General features: G+C 34.1%; 1 protein-coding gene across 2 annotated transcripts in view; it reads left to right on the forward strand.

The window, feature by feature from the left end:
* Positions 1-338: 338 nt before the first annotated feature.
* LOC142342824 (uncharacterized) overlaps positions 339-25,945 on the forward strand; it is a 45,388-nt gene continuing 19,781 nt past the window's right edge. The window contains exons 1-5 of one of the 2 annotated variants that reach the window (XM_075394422.1): positions 339-637; positions 3,421-3,532; positions 4,088-4,199; positions 20,817-20,977; positions 21,486-21,585. In XM_075394422.1, the coding sequence (XP_075250537.1) occupies positions 483-637; positions 3,421-3,532; positions 4,088-4,199; positions 20,817-20,977; positions 21,486-21,585 (640 nt within the window). In that variant the 5' untranslated portion in view covers positions 339-482. Of the gene's footprint in view, positions 638-3,420; positions 3,533-4,087; positions 4,200-19,575; positions 19,679-20,816; positions 20,978-21,485; positions 21,586-25,945 lie in introns of those variants that run through there. The other variant, XM_075394423.1, reaches the window with a different exon arrangement.

Raw genomic sequence — 25,945 nt, forward strand, 5'->3', positions numbered from 1 at the left:
CAATAAAAAATTGAGAGTCATTAAGCTTGCTCTCTTACAACTTTTCAAAATCATGACGATGCTTCGCTCAATAAATTTTATTTATCATTTGAGAACAGATATTCACTGTCTATTAAAATGAGGAAACTTGGCTCCGCAATAAATGTTTATCTTGAACTTAACTTTTTTTCAATTATAATTTTTTCTTAGGATTTTCACTTCGCCTCTCCTAATTTCTATCCTTTCATACACATTTCTGTTCCCGCGTTAATCGTACGGGAGAATCAATTGCACAGTCTGTGCACAAAAACGCACGTGAACACGACAGAGCAGCTAAGTAAACTGAATGTGCATACGGATTAAATGCATTATTATTATACAAAAACAGTAGCGTATTTTAATATAATAGCTTGATTATATATTTTTCTACTACATATTTTATCATACATGGCTACAGTTTAATCAAACTTGAAAACTCAGATTTTAGTTAGATTTTGTTCAAAATGCCGATTGAGAGGGTGCCGGTAGTGCACAAGTTCGGGATAATATCCCAGTCGCACAGATTGGAGATTCAGGAGCGGATTGTGGCAGAGGCGAAACTGGCGAGAGAGAAGGAGAAGCAAGGAGGAGTCACTATCAAGTCAACTCGCCCAACTTAGTAAGCTTCCATTCCAGCCCTAGTCAAACTATAAGAGATAATGTGTATGAAATTATTATAGTTTTTATATTAGAGTTTTTTATTATAGTTTGACAAAGGTTTACCGTATTTCGAAGCCCTGGGATTGACTCTCTTAAACAAAGCCAACAATTACACATCATCATGACCTACAGTTTTTCTAAACCTTCGATAATCATTGTAAGAGTCATTCAGGATAGACGGTTATCTTGCAGAGGTCTTGCAAAAAAAGTCGATTACCTTGAAATGGCGCAGGAAGGCAGTTAAGAATATTGTAAAAGAATATTAGGTAGAATATTTGGTAAGAATATTGTGCAAGACTATGGTATGATTAACCATAATCTTGCAAAATATTGTGAGATAACAGTCAGTTTTGGACTAAGCTTAACTGCATTTCCCTGGGCATTGAACTTTTGCAATATCTCTGAGATCTTAAATTGGTATCATCGAACCCATTACTCAGAAAATCGTACATGGAAAACCTCTATAACGTTCGAATTGATTGGTGAATTACTATGCGTTGATATGTAATTATTGGATCAATTAGAAAAGAGGTCGTTCTCGAATTTCGCTCAACAAAACCGCAGAAGTTACGTAACAAGTTTTTGTAAGTAATTTCCGATTTCCGATTTTTGTAAGTAATTTCCGAAACTTCGAAATGTGCTTCCACTCAATTACAGACTTTGCTTAAAACTTTTTGTTTTTCCAAAAATCAGAGCAAGTTTGAAATCTCATTTTTTGTCAAAACTTAATTAAAAAATTGTTGTTTTTTAAATTTTTCAGAAGTCACGACATAATTCATTAGCGTAATTCACTTCGAATGTTATTCTTGCAAAGATTATTTCAATATAGGGACATCCACGAAATGAACTCAAAGAAAATTTTAACATTTTTTGAGCTAGCAATTATTGCGTATAATGGTACCTGATGTTCAATTAAACAATTACACTCAGAACTGTAAAACTTTTCTCTCAAGCCAAAAAATTTCTTTTATTGATTTTTTTTAAAAATTAATGACTGTTGCAGCAAAATGTTCTCCAATGATAGTCCATCACCAATAATACTGATGTGTTAAACTTACAGTTCCAATTTCAATTCAACAGTTTTTGGTTTTTGACACTTTATCATGAAAAAGCTAAACAGTGAATTAAAAATTTTTACGCAAAAATCCATCACTTACTCCATCATACGGTAATTTAAACATAAGGGGCTGTCGTAACCCTTTTTGTGCATGCGCAACTGATTTAAGTGATTCCTCAGTACGAATACACAAAAAAATACATTTTTTTTTAATTTTCGAGAAAAACAAAATTTATACTTTCTAAAAAATGCTTAGAAATTCAGAAAAATTTGCTGATTTTTTAAAATCTTGTGCTCTATAGAATAATCACATCAAAAAAACTAAATTAAAAACACAATTTTGAACATTTTGAACGAAACTTCTGATTTTCAGAAATATTTTTGAGGTGGTAATAGGCTTACTGTAGTATCGGTCTATACTGACGGCTCTGAAAATGTTTAATCTGAGAGTGCATACGCGCTTACGCATTGTTCCTGTTAAAAAATTGGAACTAACTCAATTTAAGTGCGGATTAACCTAATGTTCAGAAGGGGATATTGATTCCTTTAATCTCCAAAACAACTTGTGCTAGTCCTCTGATTTTACTTTGTTAGCCAATTGCGATTTTGAATTTTTGAAAAACAATTCTTATGGATTTTTCCTACGAAATTCGATAAGCGGAAGTAAAACACCCTTAAAATTGGCGAACTTAACATTGGCGATAAAATGGAAATCTGAAAACAATTAAAATTGATAACCGAGATGCTAGTACTTGAGGCTGGGCTTGAAATGTCGAAGGAGTACCTGAACTATGTTCTAACTTATTCGTCCCACCCTAATTTTGATGTTTCTACAGGAATATGACGACATTGTGAAAAATTATTTATTAATTTTGCTTGATTTTGTTTTGTGACAGTGGAAGTGAATCCCCGTAGTTCAAAATGCCATGAGATTCGTTTATGTAGTCCGTTATTAAGTCCAACCTATGTAAAATTGAGCGAAAGAGAAATGATTTCTGAGCTTTTATGAATTTTTCAAGAATTCATCCAAAAAGGTAGCAGACAGGAGCTCAGTTTTCACTTGAAGAAAACCCAAAATTAAATTCTCTGAAAACACCAATGAACACACGATAGTCTGGACATAGGCAAGTTTGAACGCACGATAGTCTGGAGATAGGCAATTTTGAACGCACGACAGTCTGGATATAGGCAACTTTGAACGCACGATAGTCTGGACATAGACGACTTTGAACGCACGAGTCTGGACATAGACGACTTCGAACGCTCATTAGTCTGGACATAGGTAACTTTGAATGCACAATAGTCTGGACAAAGACGTCTTTGAACACACAATAGTCTGGACATAGACGACTTTGAACGCAGGAAAGTCTGGACATAGACGACTTTGAACGCACATTAGCCTGGACATTGGCAACTTTGAACGCACGATAGACTGGACATAGACGACTTTGAACGCATGATAGTCTGGACATAGACAACTTTAATAGGCGCTTGCCGTCTGAGAGGGTCAACATGGGAACGTGAAAGAGAAAAACTTGAAATTGATTATCTTGCTCAGATAAATTGTTGCCTTTTGTCAGTAGCAAATTGTGGGGCTAAGCAAATGGTTGTGTTTTTTTTTCTGTTCTGGAAATATAATACACTTTTCTTAAACAGAATTGTAGCTTTCTTGAATGATATTTCAGTCTCTTGGGTGAAATCAGCGAGGAGTTTGTCAACAACTTCAGATACGAGAAAGACCTCAAGTTACTTTCCAAGTTGGAACAGCAGGCAGAGGATATTTTGAGTCGCATAAAGGTTAATAATCTCTTCATTACGTTCAATTTCATCTATGAATTATTTTTATTTGAAGCCTGTTGCTATGGAGAATGGGTTTCTTACTACGCACCGATATGCGACAATTCTAGTGGATCTGTTCAGGTTAATTTACATCAACTTAGAAGACAGCGAGACGGTTCAATTAGGGAATCGATTTTAACCCGCTGCCTCTTTTCCATTTTTTCCAGGCGCGGGCGCTTTGTTTACATTTTACATATCCTTTATAGATTTTGTTTTAAAAATGATCTGCATTAAGCAAAGAGAAAAATACCTCGTCATCGCATGCTGTAGCATTTATAAGTATGATCTTTGAAAAAAGATAGCTGAATATTTAATAGCTTCAATATCAAATAAGGATTCTGGCATTTCTTTTCATTTTCGTGCGACTAAAAATCCATAAAAGAAATCCATTTCCGAAACTTAAAAAATGAAATCAAAAATAACAGGAAATTATCTAAATTTTAGGACAGTTTTTTGGAATTATGCCAGCTCCTAAAAAAAACTGAGCATTATCGTTGTTTCGTTATATTTCAGAGACGTTTGCACACGTGTGAGCAGCAACAATCAAACATTGATTTCAACTCAGTTGCCAAAAGTTGGATAGATCTCTCTCTTCTGTCACAGTGCTCGGGACAGATACAAGAGAGTAAGCAACAGAATTTTAAATTAAAAACATGATTTTTTCAGCAATAAACATAAGCTGTTTGCAATAATAACTATATACTAATTCATATCAAACTTCCCATGCGGGTATATAAACCCATTTATGACTTTTTCGAAAAGGGTGTTAGTCTTTCAATTTTCATATCGTGTATCGCTAGTTTATCGCTACCTAGGTCGAGGTGTGCATAAATGATCAGACAATTGAAAAGGTACAGGGGGTAAATTGCGTTTTGGATTACATGGACCAGCACCATATTAAAGTCTGCCTAAATGAACGAGCTTCCTATGTACTGAAGTGTGCTACACTCAGTAACACTATTTGATAATCTTAGTGCTATTTTGAGAATTTACGTTATAGTGCGTGAAGCACAAACTTGATTTGGACAAAGTCCATTTTAACGTGTGAACAAATTACTAAGTAGTTTTGAATAAGCTACTATTTTAAGATCACTAACTAAAACTGAGAATACTATGACGTGATATTATCACGCCACACAGATAACACCAAGTTAACCTTGGTAACTCTGTCGACACTCGTTATCTCTATCCAATAGGATACTAGAGAACCACGTGTCCGCAAGTATAAAAGGAGCTTGCACGCTCAACCACCAATACTTTTTGGTCCCCGATAACTTCTGATTTAAAATCATACTCCCGTATTGCTCCCTTGCTCAATCTCAGCTTACTTGAGATATTTTTCTAACTTAGAATATTTTGTGACTTGTTCTTAACTAAGAACTCTCTAAGTCATAAAATATTAACTTAGCACTAATTTGGAAATCAGGTAAGTTCAACTTAACTACTCTAAGTTATAATTTAACATCTCTTAAATTCTATCTAAGTTACAAGTTAACTTAGAATATTTCAACCTGTGCTAACTTGTACTATCTCAGTCTTAATAACTCTAACTATTCTATCCCTTCATGCTCGGTTCATATTTGATGCTGTTTAACATAACTTATTAATTCATATTTGCATTTAACTTTCTTTAATACTTAACTATATACCAAGAGTAGAACTAGGGGTTGAACTCTCAAGTTATACATGTGGTCCCGCGATTAACCCCGTCGTTTAAGTATCTAATGTACGGACCAGCAGTATAAATGGTGGTCCCAGAGAGGCTACTTCAATTTAACTTGTTCATTTAATATAGAGAGGCTACTTCAATTTAACTTGTTCATTTAATATAGAGAGGCAACTTAATTTAACTTGTTCATTTAATATAGAAAAGGCATTCTCAATTTAACTTGTTCATTTAAACTATCAGAGAAGCCTGCATAAATTCAACTTGTCCACTTATTATAGAGAAGACATTAAAATAACTTGTGTAATTTAACTATTCAAAGGGTTTCTCACTTAAATTCTCATTTGAATTTGATTTAAACTATTTCTCTGTTTTAATACAATAACTTCAGTCCTTTAAACAATGACCAGTCCTGGTGGTAGTACTCCTACACCTGCTGTTACTCCCCCACCTGAAACTCCCATAACACATCCAAATCTTTCACTTGTATCTTTTTCAGGCAATGATCCTAATCAGGATGCCACTTCTTTTTGGAACTCTGTAGAAAACAAAATACTCTTTTCACTAGGAACTAGGCCTACAGCACCCACTGCACAAACTAGCTATGATAAAAGGCAACAATCCTTATTCGGCTCACTTTTAACTGATACAGCACTAGAATGGTTTGAAAGTGAAGTCACAGATACTACAGATTGGAATACTTTAAAAGATGAATTTATAAAAAGATTCACAGACGGTAGAGACCAATTTAGATTTAGACTTGAGGTTGAGAACACATTTAGGCAAGAAGGAGAATTAATAAAGAACTATCTACATAGAATCAAAAGTGGAGTTGATAAAGGTTGGCCAGAAAGGATACCAACAAGTATTGAAGGTGATGACAATATAAGGAAAGAGAAAGAAATCCAACAAAGACAACGAAGTCAGAAATACATAGATTTTGCTATAAGAGGACTAAGGCCACAAGGTTTAAAACGCAAAGCGCACGAGAAACTTATTGAGAATCCTTCAATAACTTGGACACAGTTTGTTGATCACTTAGTCGTGAAAGACTTAACATTTTCTGTAACAACAGAATCTAGTGGAGCTACAGGAATAGATAAACTTAAAACACTCGAGAGCAAAATTAACGATTTAACCAGTCTTTTCAAAAGCAACGAAGTGAATGCTATAGATAATTCTAGGCCAAGAGACCCTAATATAAAAGGCAGACCTAACAGTACTAGATTCTGTGATTATTGCAGAAGCAATGGTCATTCCATCTCTAGATGCACAAAGAAACAGATAGATGATAGCGTTAACAAATTGAGAAAGGAACTTGTTGAACCAAGAAGGCCAAATATAACATTCTCTAATGATTACAGAAAGAATAACCGAGGCAATACAAGATTCAATAGCCCTAGAAACCAAGGCTATCAACCAAGAGGTGGCTACTCAAACTATAATCCTAGGTTCAACAAGCCTAACTATCAACAACAAAATACATCTTTTAGCAGTTATGGCAATAGATTCACTCAACCATACGAACAAACTTTCCCTCAGCAAAACACCTATAGAAATAATGAACCAAATCTTGAACAACAATCACCATCACCACAACAACAGCAACAGCCACAACAAAGTGCTAGCTTCTATACACCAAGTAGAAATAACAATCTACAACAAAGACAATCAAAACCTAACAATATTCAGCAACAACCAAATCAAATAAGTTTCGTTGAAGGTGTCGATGACTACGTAAATGCTATAACAGACTTCTTTCCTTTAAACTTTTGAAGTCTCCGAACGCTACTAAAGAAAGTAGTACTAAGTCAAGAATTTACCTCAACTTATATCACTTTGCCACCGGAGACATTAAAAATAATAGTGGTTTAGAAGTAGAGTTCATGATTGATCTAGGATCAACTTGCACTATCATCAACCATCCTACATACCTTACTCTAGTAAACCTTGGACAAAATTTGCATTTACAAAATACAAATTGTGATTCAAAGACATATACTGGTTCATCAATCAGAATGCTTGGCTACACAACTATTCAATCTAGCTTCGAAACTGACGGTAAATATACAGTCCCCCATAAAGTATTCGTTACTAAAGAACAGAGACAGAACATAATAGGTATTGATTTTTGTCATTTGTTTTTAAAAGCACTTCACTTCGATATCCCCGCAGTAGAATTAAAAACTGAGAGAAACCTAATTTGCTACGGCTCACTCAACAATGAGAAAGATTACCCATACATAACTGAGATGACTGCTTTAAACATAACTCAACCAATCTTTCTACAACAGAAAAGTACACAATTGCACAAGCAAAAGCACCCCAGTCAAGCCTTATTTCCACCAGGAACATATTTCATGCCCCATATTAACGTTGCAAAAACTGACCTAGTCTTTGTGAACACACTTTGTCCACAACCTGAAGAATTTCTACCCATATTTATGGAGAATCAAAAGAATCACCCAATACAGATAAATAGAGGAATAATAGGTTATGCTATGTGTGATATAACTGACAAACCTATACAAAGATACAATATCAAAAACTGTGCCGAATTTACAAGTACAATACTAAACGAAAGTGAGGACTATAACAGTTGCTTCATACTGAACACAGTAGTAAACAATTTACAAGAAGGACAGCAAATCCAAACTAATTCTTGTATTAGATATATAGATTTTCGTACCCAATCTATATTTGACTCTAATATGCCTATAGCGCACACGATATCCTCAGATGCAGAAATGAGAAAAGGTTTTGCTAACACAATCTCCAAAAGAATACCCTTATTAAAGGACTACTGTAAGAGTAGAAACTGTGATATAGGTGACATAATAACTTTCAGAGCAGATAATAACTTAGTATACAGTCTCATCACTAAGGCTAATCATTATGAGAAGCCAACAATTGACACAATCAAAACAACACTACTTGCTATGAGAGATCATGCACTAGGACTAAATTTACGCTGTATAGCGATGCCAAATATAGCTTGTGGTTTAGACGGAATGGATTGGAGAGAGATATCTTCTCTAATTGAACAAAAATTTAAGAATTCAGGAATAACTATCTATGTGTATACAAGCAAAGATGATATTGATAAACTACAAAAAGTAGAAACCAATACACTAGAACAGGAAGAGGCGCTCGAGATTATTGAAAGTGAGTTAATAGAAAAATGCAAAGAAGATGAGAGAGAACTAGCCACAGACTTCTCTACCGAAGCAAAAGAGTTATGTAGACCTAAAGTCAACGAACAGTTTCCTAAGTTTAGAGATAAACTACAAAGCAACCGAATCATAAATAAAGCAGTTAGTGATTTTGCAATTAAACAAAATAGAAATACAGTTCAAGACATAGAGTATCTAGAAAGGTTCTTAGATAACTTTGATTTCACGCAAAGTGATTTGACTGATGATGAATTGTTTGAGTTGATAGAAATAATACTTCAGGATAATGATGTCTATTCTCATCATAAGTATGATATTGGCAGAACTAAACATAAGTTCCATTTACCCTTAAAGAAAGACGCAACCTTTAAAAAGCAACGACCAAGCAAAATACCCATTCATCTCAGAGATAAATTAGAAAGACTAATGGATGAATTAATTCAAGCAGGGATAATCAGAGAACTCAATGAGAACGATGATATGAATAGTTGGTTTGTCAATCCCGTCATCATATTACCTAAGAAGGATTATGTAAAATTAGTCATTGATGCTAGATACCTAAACTCTATAACTGATACAAGTAATTCTAGTTGGCCACTCGAACCACTAAATGTTCTAATGACAAGAATAACTGGAACTTTACTTACAAGTAGTGATTTATCATCGGCTTATAATCAAGTACCCCTAACTGAAGATACACAGAAGGTTACAAGTTTTATTGTAGGAGGCAGACAGTACACCTATCAAGTAGGATTTTATGGTCTTAAGCCATTACCCAGTTTCTTTAGCAAACTAATGCGTTATGCATTTGGACCCCTTAAAAAACGTAAACAAGCCATAACATATATAGACGATACTTTACTACAAGCTAAAGACAAACAAGAAATTTTCACAATAGTAAAAGAGTATCACTCTTTGCTTCGAAAGGCAAACCTTAAAGCAGCCCCCGATAAAACAATGTTTTTCTTACGAAAAGTGAGATTTCTAGGACATGTTATATCTAAGAACGGACTATCGCCTATTGCTTCGCGCATAGATGATATTAGAAACCTAAAAACGCCAGAATCGAAAACAGAAGTTTTAAGAGTTTTGGGAATGATGGGTTTCTATCACACCTATATTTTGAACTTTCACATAGATGCAAAACCTCTATATGATTTAACTAAAGATACAACATTACTCAAGTGGTTACCAGAACACGAAAAGGTATTCACAGACCATAAACAAAGATTCTGTCACGATATTTCTAACGCATTTCCTTCTAATGACTATCCCTTTCATATACATGCTGATTCATCTAATTTAGGAACAGGTTGTGTTCTTATACAAGATTTTCCTGATAGAAAACGTATGATTTCAGCAAACTCGAGAGTATTTGATAAAGCTGAACAAAAGATGTCCCCTCAACATAGAGAACTATGCGGAATAATATCGGCATTACAAACATATGAATTTTATGTGATTGGATCTCCTTTTCCAATTTACCTATATTGTGATCACAGACCAATTCTATTTCTTTGGTCACGACGAGGACAAATGTCACATCGCTTCTTTAAGTATCATGTTGTAATAACTAAGTTCCAAAACTTGCAAATTATATACACTGAAGGCAAAAACTTAGCGTTCCCTGACATTCTTAGCCGAAACGTTTCTTTAGCAGATGCTAAACTTTATCAACTAGAACACAAAGTGATACCTAAAGATATAAAGTTTCATATTAACGGAAAAGAAGTTAACTACTCTGTATTGCATCAAGACGATAAGGACGCATCAGCTAACGACTGTTATCCAATTATTGCTCAAGTCAAAGGCGAAAGAAAGAAACTTATTAATATAAATGATGAAGGTGACTTTAGCGTAGATGATGCACCAGACTACATAAATGAACACTGTAATGCTATACACAGTTTCTCTGATTGTTTTCGCTACGGCACACAAATAAATCAAATAAAGAAATTAACTTCAGAACTAACTAGCGAGTATGATAATCACTACTATTCCGAGATAGAAGAAATAGCTGAAATAAGTGATGACCGAGAAGGTTATGATGACCAAGATTTGTTAGATCTAGTAGAAGGAAATATTGAAAATTCACTTATTGAACAATTAGAATCTGCTAAAGCCGACTATATCAGACGGACAAAATTTAAGAAGCTTATTGAACCAGAAGCTTTTCAAAACATCTCAGAAAAGGATGTCCACACAGATACATTAGATTTAATAGCTAAAGTTACAGATTTTGCAAAAAACGCTAATCTTGACACCGATAATATTCTTGAAGAACAAGTAAACGACTCCGTGATAAAAAAAAAGTTAAGGAAAGGCTAAAGGAACTAAAAATGAAATTAATGGTCAAGAACAAAATAAATGTCAAAGAATGAAATAAAGAAAGAAAATTAAGAAGAAACAAATTAAAGAAGGAACTAAGATTAGGAAAAAGAAAGAATAAAAGTTTAAGGATTAAAGAAAGAAAGTTAGAAATGAAAAATCAGCAGGATAACGAAATCAGAGAAAGTTTAAAGATTTGACTAAGAGACCAACTGTATAGTATGAACGTTTAAGGCAAAAAGCAAATAGCCCACTCAACGCAAATCCTACATAAAGTACGCAATTAATCACCATTGCAAGCTGTTACACACACATAACTTCTATACATGTTCAATACTCATATACTTTCATTATTTACGCATACCTCTTATTGCAAACTAACGCTGAAAACACATGTTGCCCAAAGCAAAACTATGTACAAGTTATTCCCCCATGAGCAATTACCTTATCTAAGTTGAATACCTTAAGTACAGAAATTTCTCCCTTGCAAACTATTTAAACACACTAAATTGCAATTAGTCAGGAAACGCGAACTTAAGCAACCCACATAGTCAACAAACAGAACTAACTTTACTAGTTTAAGGACCCAAGGAATGTTTAAAATAAACATTAGAGCACTTAAGAACAAATAACTAACCGCAAATTTAAATTCTCCACGTAAGAATTATGTCGCCTAAGCGCAAACCTTATACATTTGTCAGGAAGAGCTGTAACTTGATAGTTGCACAAACGCATGCTTGCTTTAATAGTTCACAATAGTTTACAACTCATAAATTAAACATATAGCAGAAAAATTCCAAAAATTTCAAAATTTTAGTGTTGTTTGCGTTAGCGTTTTTTATCTACAAAACCGATTTTGCTCTAGTTCTCACATTTGCAAACTAAAATCTATTTGCAAGAGCTGTACTTCGAGATATTTTCTATTTTCGTTCCCATAACAGAGATATAAACGGATTTATGACGAAAAAAGTCGTTAAAATACCAAATATATGTACCAATGTTTAAAACCGCCCCCCATAATAACGAATTGTCACAGAAAAACCAAACTCTGTCAGACACTACAGAAAACAAAACGTTAGGAGTAGAATTTTCAATTTCATTACGCAACTCAAGAAAAATCAGATAGAAAAGTGCAAAAATTTGAAAATTCAGAGTTTAAGAAATTTTAACTTCAAACCCGCCCCCCTAATCAACCACTTCGTCCAGAAAAATGAGTCTTCGTTCAATAACAATCTATTACCTTACAAATTAAATGTTAGAGACAGAATTTCTAATTTCACCACCAAAATTGAGAAATTCCAACTTAAACGCACGAAAATATATGAAAAATCGCTATTTTAATCGCTCAAGTTTCATAAGTCGCAGAGAAACCTTAACATGTACCCAAATCTTGAGTGATGTATTAATCTACCCATAAGCATCAGTACTTTAGCGCACCGTGTAGAAATTCTCAAATTCACAACACAAGTACATATTGTTAGACAAAAAGTTTGATCATGGAGAATATATAAACTACTAAAATCTGAATGTTGGATTTTGCAATTCTGTCATAATATTTTTGTCATATGACCAGTTTAACACTATGCCATATGGCACTAGTCAAGGCTAGCGATCAACCAATCAGATTTGAGGACACATATTCTGGTAAATTAACCCTGAAAACCACTATTTAAGAGCCTTACCCAAATTCAAAATCACTTTTCTCAGTTACCTTCTGAAATCAATTACTTCTTTCGCTCTTAAATTCAGCTCTAACTCTCTCTCTCTCTCTCTCTCTCTCCTTCTCTCTGTCCCAAATTATATCTTTCACATTTTGCCCTTTCAACTGATAAACTTAGAAAACTTAGCAAAGTTTTCAAGCATCTCAATTTGTGACCTGCAAATACTTGTCACAAAACATCTCCACCACACATATATCAGGTATCTCAGTTCAATATTAATTCTTAATTCAATTCTCAGTCAGTTACTGTAGAAGGAGTACATAACCCTTCAGATCGATTATAGTACAAGACTGACAATTTAGAAAGTCTCTAAATTCTAACAAACACTACTCATATTGAACACATTCATCACCAGTAAACACATTGCATAACACAATTAGAACCCCCTTAAAGCTGATCAATTCTAATTTATGACCGAAGTTTCATTCGACAAAAACGGTTTTCTTATTTCTCTTTCTATCAACCCTGATACACTTGTGAAAGTTTCTATTAAGGCAAATCAAAAGTTGAAATTCAATAGTGAGTTTAACACCTTAACCAGTTGTCAAATTTCTAACTAAGTTAGAACTGTAGTATTTTTTGCTACTAACTCTAACGAAGACCCTATTGCTGTCTTCTGGGGAAAATATAACCCTCAACAACTTAACAGTTTATTACTTCAAATTCATTCTTCAAGCCTAGTTGACTTAGACATTTTAAATGTCCCTTGTTTTTTGGTTTTAGAACCACCAACTGATCAATGAATATTCCGCTAAACGATTATTGGGTTATAGCTTCAAGAACAACTTTCTCAACTTCTTACAGTCCTTATAACATCCCACATAAAATTCTGAAATATAATAACAAGTCAGCAAAAATTGATCGATCATATATTTCATATAAAGAAAACATTGTTGTTTTCTTCGTTAAAGACCAGTTTGTAAACTTAGAAATAATTGTTTGTTGGACCCCTAACAAACCAGAGCACATTGAACGCTTTCATTTCCAATTGAACAACAGAGACGAAATAGACCTTGATATCATCGAAGCTCCCTTTACTGTGGACCCTTAATCTATGTTACCACCTTCCCTTGAAACACAAGTTCTTACTGCCCTTGCATTCGACCCGCTATCATACATTAGAATAATCCTCTTACAGAAAATATTGAAATTCGGAAATGAAACTGTAACACTTGACAAGTGTTTTGTTTCTAATCAACAGAGAACAGTTGCATTCTTCGTAACATCAGAAAATAACGCAAAATTTGTCATATTTTGGGCACCCTATAATTCCGCTCACGTTCACGAGCTAAAATATCAGATTACTTTCACGGATAATATTAACTTGAATTTGTTAGACTCACCTTATACTGTCTTCGTTTATTAAATGGAAGACGGCGAAATCAAGAAATCACCAGCAATAGACGAAGTAATAAACGTAAGTTACAAAATGCTTATTTTTACATTACTTTGCTTAACTCTGTTCCCACCTGTAGCAACTGATATTGAATCTGAAATTTCTCAGCGTTTTGCAGAATTAAAATTCCTAGTTGAATATAACAATTCTCACCCACACTTCATAGAATGTGTCGTAAATAGAAATAATTGTCTACCTGAAGAAATTCCGTACCTTAAATTACTAGAGCCTCCTGAAAAGCTATCAATTTGGTCAAAACGCAACGTCCATATGCCACTATCACTGATTAAAGACCAGTTCTTTAAAGAAAAACTTACTGATAAGAAAGCGTTTCTTTCAAATGTAGAATATTTTTTAACCTACATAGGAAACCAAATTCGTTCTGTTCAGTTTCTTAAGATTATTGCTATAATACCTCTCGCACTTCTCTGTGTTATAACTGCTTGCTCTGCAAAATATTTGATCTTTGTTATATTTCTTGCATTATTACTCTTAACGTCTTTCACTGACGCCAGACCAATTGAAAAGATGAGTATCTATGAAAACACAGCTCCTAACCTTCATGTTAACCACTTTGATTGCTCAAAAATGATCTCAAACCAGATGTATTCTCTCAACAAAGTAGCACCTTGCGAAGTTCGCCCTGATAAAATTAGCACTAATCAAGCATATGTCACTCTCTACCAAAGAAATTATAAAGTTAAACTAGAAGCAACTATGTGTAAAGCAACCCAACAGCAATTACGTTGGTTTTGCGATTCTTTTGACTCTAGCGGCATAGATGCCAGACATAATACTATTACTACTTCAGTTAAGCTTGATGCTCAGAAATGCAAACTTGCAAAGGAAAGAAAAAAGATAAAGCTTTCCCCTTCTTCTAAATCAGTAGAATTCGATTTTGACAAATCTTTATTCTCAAACTTCAACTCAGGCGATGTTGGAACTGGAAACAATGAATGTAACTCCCGAGGTTGGATTACACATTACACTTATGAAACATATATGCAAAATGTTAGCCTGAATGTAAACCTTAGAGATGGCACAGTTAATAACTGGCAAAATATACCTCTACCTTGTCCTTTATCAGCCGGAGGCTGCGATTCTACATCTACTGATCCATTTGCATACACTTGGGATGAACCCAATAATTGTCTTTTCACTATAAATCGCACTTTTGACGCTCAAATGATTAAAGCTAATGACAAATACTACATAGTAAAGGATCCTAAATTTACTTCAGCTCAGTCAGATTTCGACTTACAAAGCTTTATGTTCCAAGTTTATAATAAACCAAGTCTTTATGTAGTCATCCACGAATAGTATATCCTACGCCATATGATTCTCTATACATTAGTCTTCGTGACGGATTTGATATGAACACTGGAGAACCCATTCACAAATTTAAACCCGATACTGGTGCTATAATTATGAAAAATAAATTCTTTTCCAGTGACAATAAAACAGTTGATACAACATATTCTCAAGTTTATGAAAATATTGATTTCGAAGCACATCTTGGAACAAAAATTGACTATTTGCACTTTAATAATCTTCGGCAACTCCAAACCTCTACTCTAGAGCTATTAAGAAATGACTGTGAATTAGAGCGCTCAACTATTCTTAACACTTTAATGATTTCTCACGAAAATCCGCGTTTAGCTGGATATACCTTAACAAGAAACAGATCTATGTTTCTCAAAACAAATGGCAATGTTGCCTGGCTATATAATTGTCCTGAATTTCATTCACCCTTACAGATTCTTAATAAGTGCTATAATCGAATACCAATTCTTTATGAAGATGAAATTCATTTCGTTGATCCGATTTCTAGACAAACTTTCACTGAAGCCGAAGAACAATTGTGCTCTGATAAACATTGAAACTTATTTCAACTAGATGTTGACGATGACAATTCATGGGTTGAACTAACTCCACAAATCACAAAAGTAAGAGGACCTGCGCTCTTTAAACCACATATAGTTATTCAACAAATTGCGAATGTTATTACTGCAAGTATTTATGCTTCTATCTACACATATAAAGAAATGATGTCTTTCTGGAATTCAATAACTTTCAACTCCAATATGAAAGGAGTTCTCAAACACTTTACTAAGTCATTAATAGATAGCAGAGAATCATTTTCAAATATTTCAGGCACGAATTATTATAACTCTAGAACTATTTATCTAGATTCATTCATTTCACCGGACTTCTTTAATAATCAATTTGTTGAAACCTTTGGTAAAATACAATATATAATTGAGCGATGCGGAATATTCTTTGCCGCTTTCTTATTCATTAAGCTACTCATCGACATAGTCTTATGCTTAATTCGAGCAATGCAAATTAACAAAATTACAAATGCATCTATTCATTTTGGTAAAGCACTCTTTGCTGCCACATTTGATTTAATGTCAGCTCCAATTCTGACTTCTATCTATCTAGCGACTAACTCAGAGAATGATAATACTGATAAAAATAGAGAAAGGACGATGCGTGTTCCAAAATCTGAAGATACAACCAGAGTTACTCAAAGCCCACCTTATGAAAATAATAGAATGCAAGCACTAACTCATGAGAATAAAAGTGGTTATCCGAACCTACATGATGAGAATAATAAAGACGAAAATAGAAACGATCACAACGTTCCTACGTCTCCAGTATAGGATTAATTCCTCTATTACTTTAATATCATCAAACTATATGATGATAATACAGACTGACTTCAAAATTACTACTGATTTACTTTGAAAGAGAATACAAAAAAAATAAGAGTAGAAAATACTTGATATTTCAGGAACTTTCTTCAATCCCTAACGAACTGATACCAGTCTTTCAGAAGGAACCTTCAAGTGGTTGGCCCGAATACAATACACAATCAACTTCTAAACCTCAATCTGGAGTTAAACAACTCGACAGACTAGTACAACCCACAACTCACGTTACCCCATCTACAACTTTTCTCTCAGCTATCAAGATTTCAGCAGTACAAACTCAAGCAACTAGTGCAAATTCATCAACGACGGTTACATCATCCAAGGAGAGAACTAAAACTGCAGATACAATTGCAAAGAAACAACCACGTAAACAATTCATTAGAGAGACATTCAACCCAGCGACACCGCTAGAAGTAAATATACCCGAGACAAACAGTACGGTACCCAACGTCTTAGCAAACACTAAAACTACTCAATCGTCACGACCAAACTTTCTTAATCTTCATCATTACACAACTACCCCCTTGCAAGACCGCCTACAAAAGCAACATCAAGCTGAGATACAAGCTAAAACCCCCGGTTTTAGTGGACACCCGAACTTCGATACGAATTTAATCTACCAGTTGCAACCCAACATCAATAGATTCAATCTCATTGGCTATTTGTCAAACAAAAATTCTTATCTACTAACTAATCACAACCTTCAAGGACAAACAATACAAGTCCCGTTTGATAATATTACAGCAAACCTCACTCCTCAGCTTGATACCTTCACTTATCAGGTACAGCAAAACTTTCTAACAGAAAGACAACGCTCTCAACAGCTCGAACAACGGATTACTGAGCTCCAACTGGAGATCGCAAATCTGAAGCATCAACTCCACATCCTCCGCTCATCACGTTGAGCACTCACGGAATGGAATAGATAAATTTGTGGTTGTTGATGTTCAGTACTTCCTTCATTACTTCTTCTTCTTTCTCCCGCGGTGAGGAAAATTATTCGTTAGTTTAAACGCCTAATTATTAGCCATTTTCATTACCTTACTCTCCTTCATTACATTACTTACATCAAGTAAAGTAATCCGCATTTCTTCAATCTTCATTGAAACAATCTTCAATGATTACACTTAGCGCAATTTATGGTGAACAAGGAGTCCATTCTTATCTTTAGATTGCAGATTTGATTTGTTCTCGCTTCTCTAATAAAATCTATTCTTTATCCTTACCGATAGCTTATTATCATCATTCAATTGTTCCATCGAATTCCATAATTTATTTAATGTCTGACAACCTTTCAGTAGACGTTAAGTATTTCGAAACATATTGCGATCTCGCTGAATTTATTCAATCGCAAGTTATTAAAACTTCGAAAACATTCTTAGTTGGAAATAGATTCTATACACCATTGTCAGTTCATTGGACATTTGAGTTACAAGAGATTATCTTATTCTTACAAGATAACAATTCTAATGAAATTGTAGTTTATTTTCATCAAGTTCCTGAGTACGATTTATTTGAAATTCTAAAGCTTATTCATACAGAAGAAATTCTTAACATCAATAATCTAAACTTTCGACCGCTCACTTATTTCAATTAAAATGTTAGTCTTCAATATTTTGGTGATCACGGATATAGAAATGTTACAACCTTTCGTTAACAGGTTTGCAATCATCGCCATCCGCCATATATAGTTTAAGTACTATTTGGATCTTCCTGTCAATTCCTTTCAAAGATTAATGGGTCTTCCATTCTCCCCATTGACATTAAAATTGAATTACTGCATTATTCAAAATGAACACATATTTTGAAGGAGGTGTTGATATCGAATGGTTTAAAGATTATTGTCAACTCTCTGATCATGTTGAATCCGCTTGGGTTAACTTTTCTAAACAGATTACTTTTAACGATAAAGTTTTCAGAATCTCCGAATTATATTATTCTGAATTTCAATGCGAAGTTATTTTATTCCTTGAAAACTTTGAACAAAAAGAAATTGTTATTTATTTCGAACTGATGACAAAAAGCAAGATTAATTATTTCTTAAAGCTAATTCATAATGATCAACTAAGTCTAAATATTAATTCCTTAAACTATAGCTACAAAGCTTACTTCATTTGATTTATTCTTCAACAATACTCAAATAAAGATGAATTACGAAACGGAATTCTTTATTTGGGGAGTTATTTCAACAACACTAGCCCTTATGGTGTTGTGCGCAGTCATTTTAATTTCCCTATTCATTTACCTCGCTTGTCATTATAGACCATTAAATTAACCAGTATATTCTTCAACTAATATTATTCTATTATTCAACGTCAGATGTACTAGCAGCACATTTTTATAGAAAAACCTCAAAAGGTCTATTATAACGGCCGGCCAAAAAACTTGGATCTATTATTTTGTACAGCCTTGTATCTTAGGAAATCGTCAACCCTTCTTCAAGAGAGAACTCAGAAACAAGAAGCTACGATGAACTTTAGAACTTTAACCAAGTAATCTACCTCACAAACTTTAAATGCTTAATTATTATAAAATTAAGCTAAATAATTTATTCGATTATGTAAAATTTGATGTTTTGATTTAATACCTATGGACCGGGATGGGATGTACTGAAGTGTGCTACACTCAGTAACGCTATTTGATAATCTTAGTGCTATTTTGAGAATTTACGTTATAGTGCGTGAAGCACAAACTTGATTTGGACAAAGTCCATTTTAACGTGTGAACAAATTACTAAGTAGTTTTGAATAAGCTACTATTTTAAGATCACTAACTAAAACTGAGAATACTATGACGTGATATTATCACGCCACACAGATAACACCAAGTTAACCTTGGTAACTCTGTCGACACTCGTTATCTCTATCCAATAGGATACTAGAGAACCACGTGTCCGCAAGTATAAAAGGAGCTTGCACGCTCAACCACCAACACTTTTTGGTCCCCGATAACTTCTGATTTAAAATCATACTCCCGCATTGCTCCCTTGCTCAATCTCAGCTTACTTGAGATATTTTTCTAACTTAGAATATTTTGTGACTTGTTCTTAACTAAGAACTCTCTAAGTCATAAAATATTAACTTAGCACTAATTTGGAAATCAGGTAAGTTCAACTTAACTACTCTAAGTTATAATTTAACATCTCTTAAATTCTATCTAAGTTACAAGTTAACTTAGAATATTTCAACCTGTGCTAACTTGTACTATCTCAGTCTTAATAACTCTAACTATTCTATCCCTTCATGCTCGGTTCATATTTGATGCTGTTTAACATAACTTATTAATTCATATTTGCATTTAACTTTCTTTAATACTTAACTATATACCAAGAGTAGAACTAGGGGTTGAACTCTCAAGTTATACATATGGTCCCGCGATTAACCCCGTCGTTTAAGTATCTAATGTACGGACCAGCAGTATACCTAGTCAAAGTCTGCCTAAATTCTGATCATTAACGAGCTAAGTTCTGATCATTAACGAGCTAAATTCTGATCATCACGAACTAAATTCTGATCACTATATTTTTGACCAGAGTACAATCTCTGAAGATTTGTGTGCATCTATTATGCTGCAAGTTTTTCATATAGTATTTTTGAGAGTAATTTTTCTCATAAAGGCTTTTAAAGTTGTCACTTTAGAGGCAATTATATTTGCAAATTTGTATAAATAAGCTTCTTGAGAATTTTTACACAAATATGCCGAATTGAAACAAATTAACAGAACTCACAAATAATAGTTTTAGCGTTTTAGGGTCCTTGCTGTTTCTTTAGTGGCTAGAGTCCCTTTAAAGATTTTGGTGCCTTCATTAATGCACAGAGACTCTAGTAGTCCAAGAAGCAAAACATGACCATGCTCAAGCTGAGACTAGATTTCGGGGCGCCTATATTGCATGGATCTAGCAACAGTTCGACGCTTCTCGTCAAGACCCTCGAAAGAATCATTCTTGCATATCCGACGGCTGTCTTGTGACATCTTGCAACATACCGTCGGTAATAGGATAAGAGAGCACACGATATTTTCAGGAAAATCTATAAAACTTTTGTAGGATTTGCGCTGAAAACGCGCTATTCGTTGTTGCATAAAAAGTGCCTAAAATATGAAGGTTACCTTTATATTAAAAACAAATAATTAGCACACTCAGCGTTTTTTAAATAACTTTGCGCTGAAAATATACTGGCCCCTCTTTGCGGGAGAATATCAAAACTTGAGGAGAAAATTTTTCACTTAATGTTGTGTTGAAGCTGCTCTGGATCTGCTGACACAATCAGTGGGAAGTGGCATTGAGGTGCACGTGACCCTACTACCAGCTGTGATGTATCTGGCAGAGGCCACTCTTTTCTGGCTCAGATACAGACTCATGCGCGAACCCTACCTGAGGGCATCTGAGGTCAAACTGTTCAAGGTCGGTTCAAGGTTCCTTAAAACACTCACGTGCACATTTTAAAATGCCGAAGGTCTGCAGTGCCAGAAGTTAAAATGCCAGAAGTTTCTACTTAGCCAGAAGCTGACTTCCGTCGGCTTTCGTCTTTTTAAAACGCGCGCGTTTTGTGTTTTAAGCATGGTTACGTGACTCTGCAGAGGTCACTTCAAAATTAAGACTTAATATCTCGAACCGCTTTGCGGTTCTCAACTAACACCAGAAGTTCTCAGTGACTTCAGGCAGAGTCACGTAACAATTGCTTGCATAACAACTATGTTAACTATGGTGACTTATGTTATCCGTGATCTCTCAGTTACAAAACTCATGAGAGAATAAAAATTAAAATAAAATATCAAACTTTATGAGAATTTTTTGTGCTTCAAATCAAGGTATATCAAGTTTCGATTGACTGGGTGCCCATTGCCGATTAAAATGAGAACTTCGGCATATTATGGTTTTGGTCACTTATAAACTTATGTTCAATTTTCAGGCTGGTGAGTTAGTGTTTGACAGATTGATGGGCTATTACGTAATGGGAGATCTGATTGGACACGAGGACTTTTTAAAACGACTCCGAGACTACAACGACGGTACGAATTTTCATTGTTCTCTTGGAAATTATCAGTTTCGTGCAAATTTTTCCAGTTTAAAGATTTGAATAAATTTTTCCTTTGCATTATGACCTCAGTTGAATTAAAACAGGTACTCCACGAGATCGTACAAGATTCTCTAGCAAATGATGCTATTGTCTTTTCAGACTCAAGGTCATAACGGTAATCTTGAGAGATTTGGTCCAGATCTTACATGAAAATTGTCCAAAAATTGGTAGGAAAGCACCGTAAAAAAAAACTCTGAGAGATTCTTTTCAACCAGATACCGCGCTCATAAGGACCAGTTGAACAAGGAAGATCGGTAGTGATGATTGAAACACTCAAATCAAATTTGGTAGCTTTAAATTTGGGGAGATGAGACTCTAATCCTAAAAAAAAGAACACGAGTTAGGAGTCAACTGTTTAGAGACCTGGTAACCATATTCTCCAATTATTTTTTTCCACAAACGTTGTACTTAAGAACATTCATCTCAATTTACTTTAAAGAGGGGGGTTCGAAAAAAATATCTATCATATGATTCGAAGATGGCCAATGGTTCAGAACTCGGACAAATTTGAAAACTCGGTTTCGAAGAAAACAAAAGTGACGCCTCGTGCTTGAAATAAAGTTTCCGATATGCATTCATCAACACCTAACTCAAAATCTGTAACTTGGGGAAAACTCAAACCACTAAACAAAATATTTGTATTGTGAAATGTAATCAGCTATGAATTTTTCCATAACAAAAATCATAAAACTTCTGAACCAAAATTGCAACAATTACGTCACCAATCGTAAAATCTGAGCCAATAAAATTGCTTGCAAAAGTTAGCACAGTCTGCTCTCCCTTGATTTAAGATTAGGCTTTATAGGTTTTCGCGGACAACAGTGAAACAAAAGAAAACTAATTCATATTTGCTCAAAAATTTTGCTACAAAAATGCAGCTAAAAATAATTTGACAACCAACAAGACAGGCTGACAGACTTTCGTAACCATTGACCGGAAATTTACGTCACTAACATCGAGGCTACAGTAACTAATTTGCGAAGTTAGAACGTCACCAAATTCCGAAGTTTTTGATGCCTTTTTCACTATTATCCGGGTCGCTATTGTCCGCAACTTTAATGTCACTGCTATCCGCGTCCTTATTATCCACAATTTTACTGTCCATATTATCTACGGCTTATAGTTTCGATTTCGCTTACGTACTTAAATTGCTTCTATTTGCTTCACTTTTCAGATATAAAGAAGGGAAACCATCGTCCCTAAAGAGTTGAGATAAACTCTAAATCCAAAAGCTAATGAAAGCAGACTAACAATGAAATAGCTACCACAAATTATTGATGAACAACGACTTAACAACTATGGCAGATGTTTCGTTTAAAAGTCCCTGAGTGAAAAGTTTCTTTTATATCGTTAACAAAAGAAACTAAACAAATCCACTTGTTTTAAAATCTGTTAGCTGAATCTTTAAAAAACCAACTGGGAAACCCGACTATGAAGAAACATGTTAGTCATGATGTTCATAAAATCAACAATTGGGGGAAATCATATCAGTTTAACCAATGATTGAATAAAATTGATGAGTATATTAGAACAGAAACAAGAACAGCGGAAGGAAATTAATCAATAACATGATCAGTGAAGAAAAACATGAATAATATAGGGCACGTAGAAAAAGTGACAGCTATCGAAAAATTGTGCGCGCCAATCTAGTTGCTTTATCGCCGAATAATATGACGCTAATTATGTTAAAGTCTCATTTTTGACGGTGGAATTAGTGTTTGACGCGATTAAAAGGATGGCCAATCAGTCCAATTCACTGTCAGATAAACTAAAAAATAGTAAAAATTGTGGTGTGTTAATTGCAACTTACTCTTTATACGCATTGATCAAAAGTTAGAATTGCGGAAAATTATGACAATTTTCCTTCTTTGATGTTATAAAATCATCAATATCCGCAAACCCAATTCGAATCGAAGCCTAAGATGAAAAGAGACGAAATTACGAACATTGATGACAATACACCTGCTCACAAATTGCGGAAATTGATTACATAGAACGTGATTTTTACGAGAACAGTAAAGAACATTTGTAGGGATTGTTCGTAATTTTATTGTGACTGTTGTTCACAATTTAACCACATTTTTTCTACGATGTAAGTAGTGACAAAATATGGTCATCCGTTTTCGCAAATATGGACGCTGCTGCAATTGTTGGATTGGCGACGTAAAGAATGCTATCTGAAAAGGTTTATTCAGTTTTTTAAGGTTTGTGACTAAACTGTTGGATGGCATAATGTTTAAAGTTTTCATTGAGATCGCAGAAATTTTGTAAGAAATTTCATCGTCCTCTAAGAACATTTACGAATCTTATAAGATTTTATAAGCTAACCATCCGTACCCGACTTGGTAATAGTTCATTTCTCTAAAGCTGATAGCTAAATGGAAAACTTTAAACATTTTCATTTGAAACTATCAAATTGCAGTTGTTGAAAAAGTTACAGAACAGTAGCAACGAAAAAACTTAATTTTTGGTGCCAAATATTTTCCTGCAATTATTTTAGGTCAGTGCAATCTGAAAGATGTGGGTTGCAAGAAATTGGAAGAATGGACATACATACCTATCTATTGCCAAAATTACAGTGAATTACTATTTTTGAATGGAAAAAAACTCACTCACCCTAAAGGTCAGGTTTTCTTGAGCTGATCAAAATTACTGCCCGTCAGGAAAAATTTATATTGCGAGTTTATAATGTAGGTGTTTAAAAAACGAATATTCAATTATTTGTCAGTTGATTTGTCCATATTGTATAGAGAAAAAATTGTAACAATAAACCGATTGATTGGAAACATAAATAGCATTGCACCGTAAATAAGTTACACCAAAATAGCAGGGTGGCCAGCAATTAAAGCAAGTTGGACGGCTGGTGCCAGATAATGCAGTAAAATAAATCAGCACTCGATCTATCTAAGGCTTTCACTAGATCTGACTAAAGCTTTCGATTTGATGAATCACAAGATCCTTCTTCATAAACAGCATGAATTAGGATTTTCCAAAAATGCCTTAAACCTAAAAGAAAGTTATCTATCACACAGGCTACAAAAAACCATAATGAATCATGTGGAATCCGATTGGATTGGGTTATTTCAAGCTGTCCCACAGGGAACAATTTTAGGTCCCCTTCTTTTTAACCTGGACATTAATGAACAAACAAATACCTGCTATTACAGAAAAAATTGAATACGCCGATGATACTATCACTCTTACATACAATACGGACCTAAAATCAGCAACATATCATCTTGAACAATCCTTAGGAAATAAATCGAATATTACGAAAAACAACGTCTAATGCTCAATTACTCAAAAACTGAATTTATTAAATTCTCAAAAAAATCAAAACTAGAAGAAACGAAAAGAAACAATCTGTTAATCGGTAATTACAAAACACCAAACGTCAATTGCGTAAAATACCTCGGAATATATCTTGATTGCACATTAAATTTTCAGGAAGAACTAAAACACGTATTACGCAAAATGGCTACAGGGATAAAAACATTAAAACGTATATCACGCCCATTCCCTGAGCAGACAAGGCTACTACTTCTGAACGCCTTAGTGATAAGTCATATACACTACTCAGGCCTTTTACTGGTCTGCTCAAAAAAAAATGCTTTATTACTTTGGAGAAGCAATTAAGCTGGGCTGTAAAGACGTGCTTCAATCGCAAAAAATACAACAGTTCTTCTGATCTGAAACTAAAACATCAAATTCTGCCATTAAATTTTTTCTTGGAAAACAAAGTATTAAATTATTTTATGAAATTTACTAGTAACCAGCTTCCGATTTTCAAAACACTACACTTACCAAAATCAAATTCACGCTACAGCCAGCAAACCAATAAATACTGCTTCAATCACAAAATAAACTCATCTTCATTAGAAAAGTCTAACCTGAATAACGGCTCAACCCTTCATAATGAAATTCTTAACGTGAGTTTTTTTTAAAATATAATTGAAATTGATGCAAGACGAATAGCTCTAAAGAAGCATCTGAAAATTTTTTTCTTTCATTTATATAAGCAAAACTCGAATAATGCGTCGTACGGCAAGGCATCATGGAAAAGTTTTAAGTTTTCCTAGTACCACTGTCTCAATTTAAACCGTAATATATTTACTTTATTTCATTTATATTTTGACCTACACTGCCCATTTATTGTTTGCTGTTAATAACATAATGGGAAATCAATGTGTTTTTCTGTAAGTCTTCTAAAACTGTACGCTTTATAAATCTCTGTTCGTTCTTTTTTTCTTAACTTCAGAGCAGAATAATGTCTGAAATTTCTTATGATTTTA

The sequence above is a fragment of the Convolutriloba macropyga genome, chromosome 7, assembly GCF_964194025.1.
Source record: "Convolutriloba macropyga chromosome 7, txConMacr16.3, whole genome shotgun sequence".
Taxonomy (NCBI): Eukaryota; Metazoa; Xenacoelomorpha; order Acoela; family Convolutidae; genus Convolutriloba; species Convolutriloba macropyga.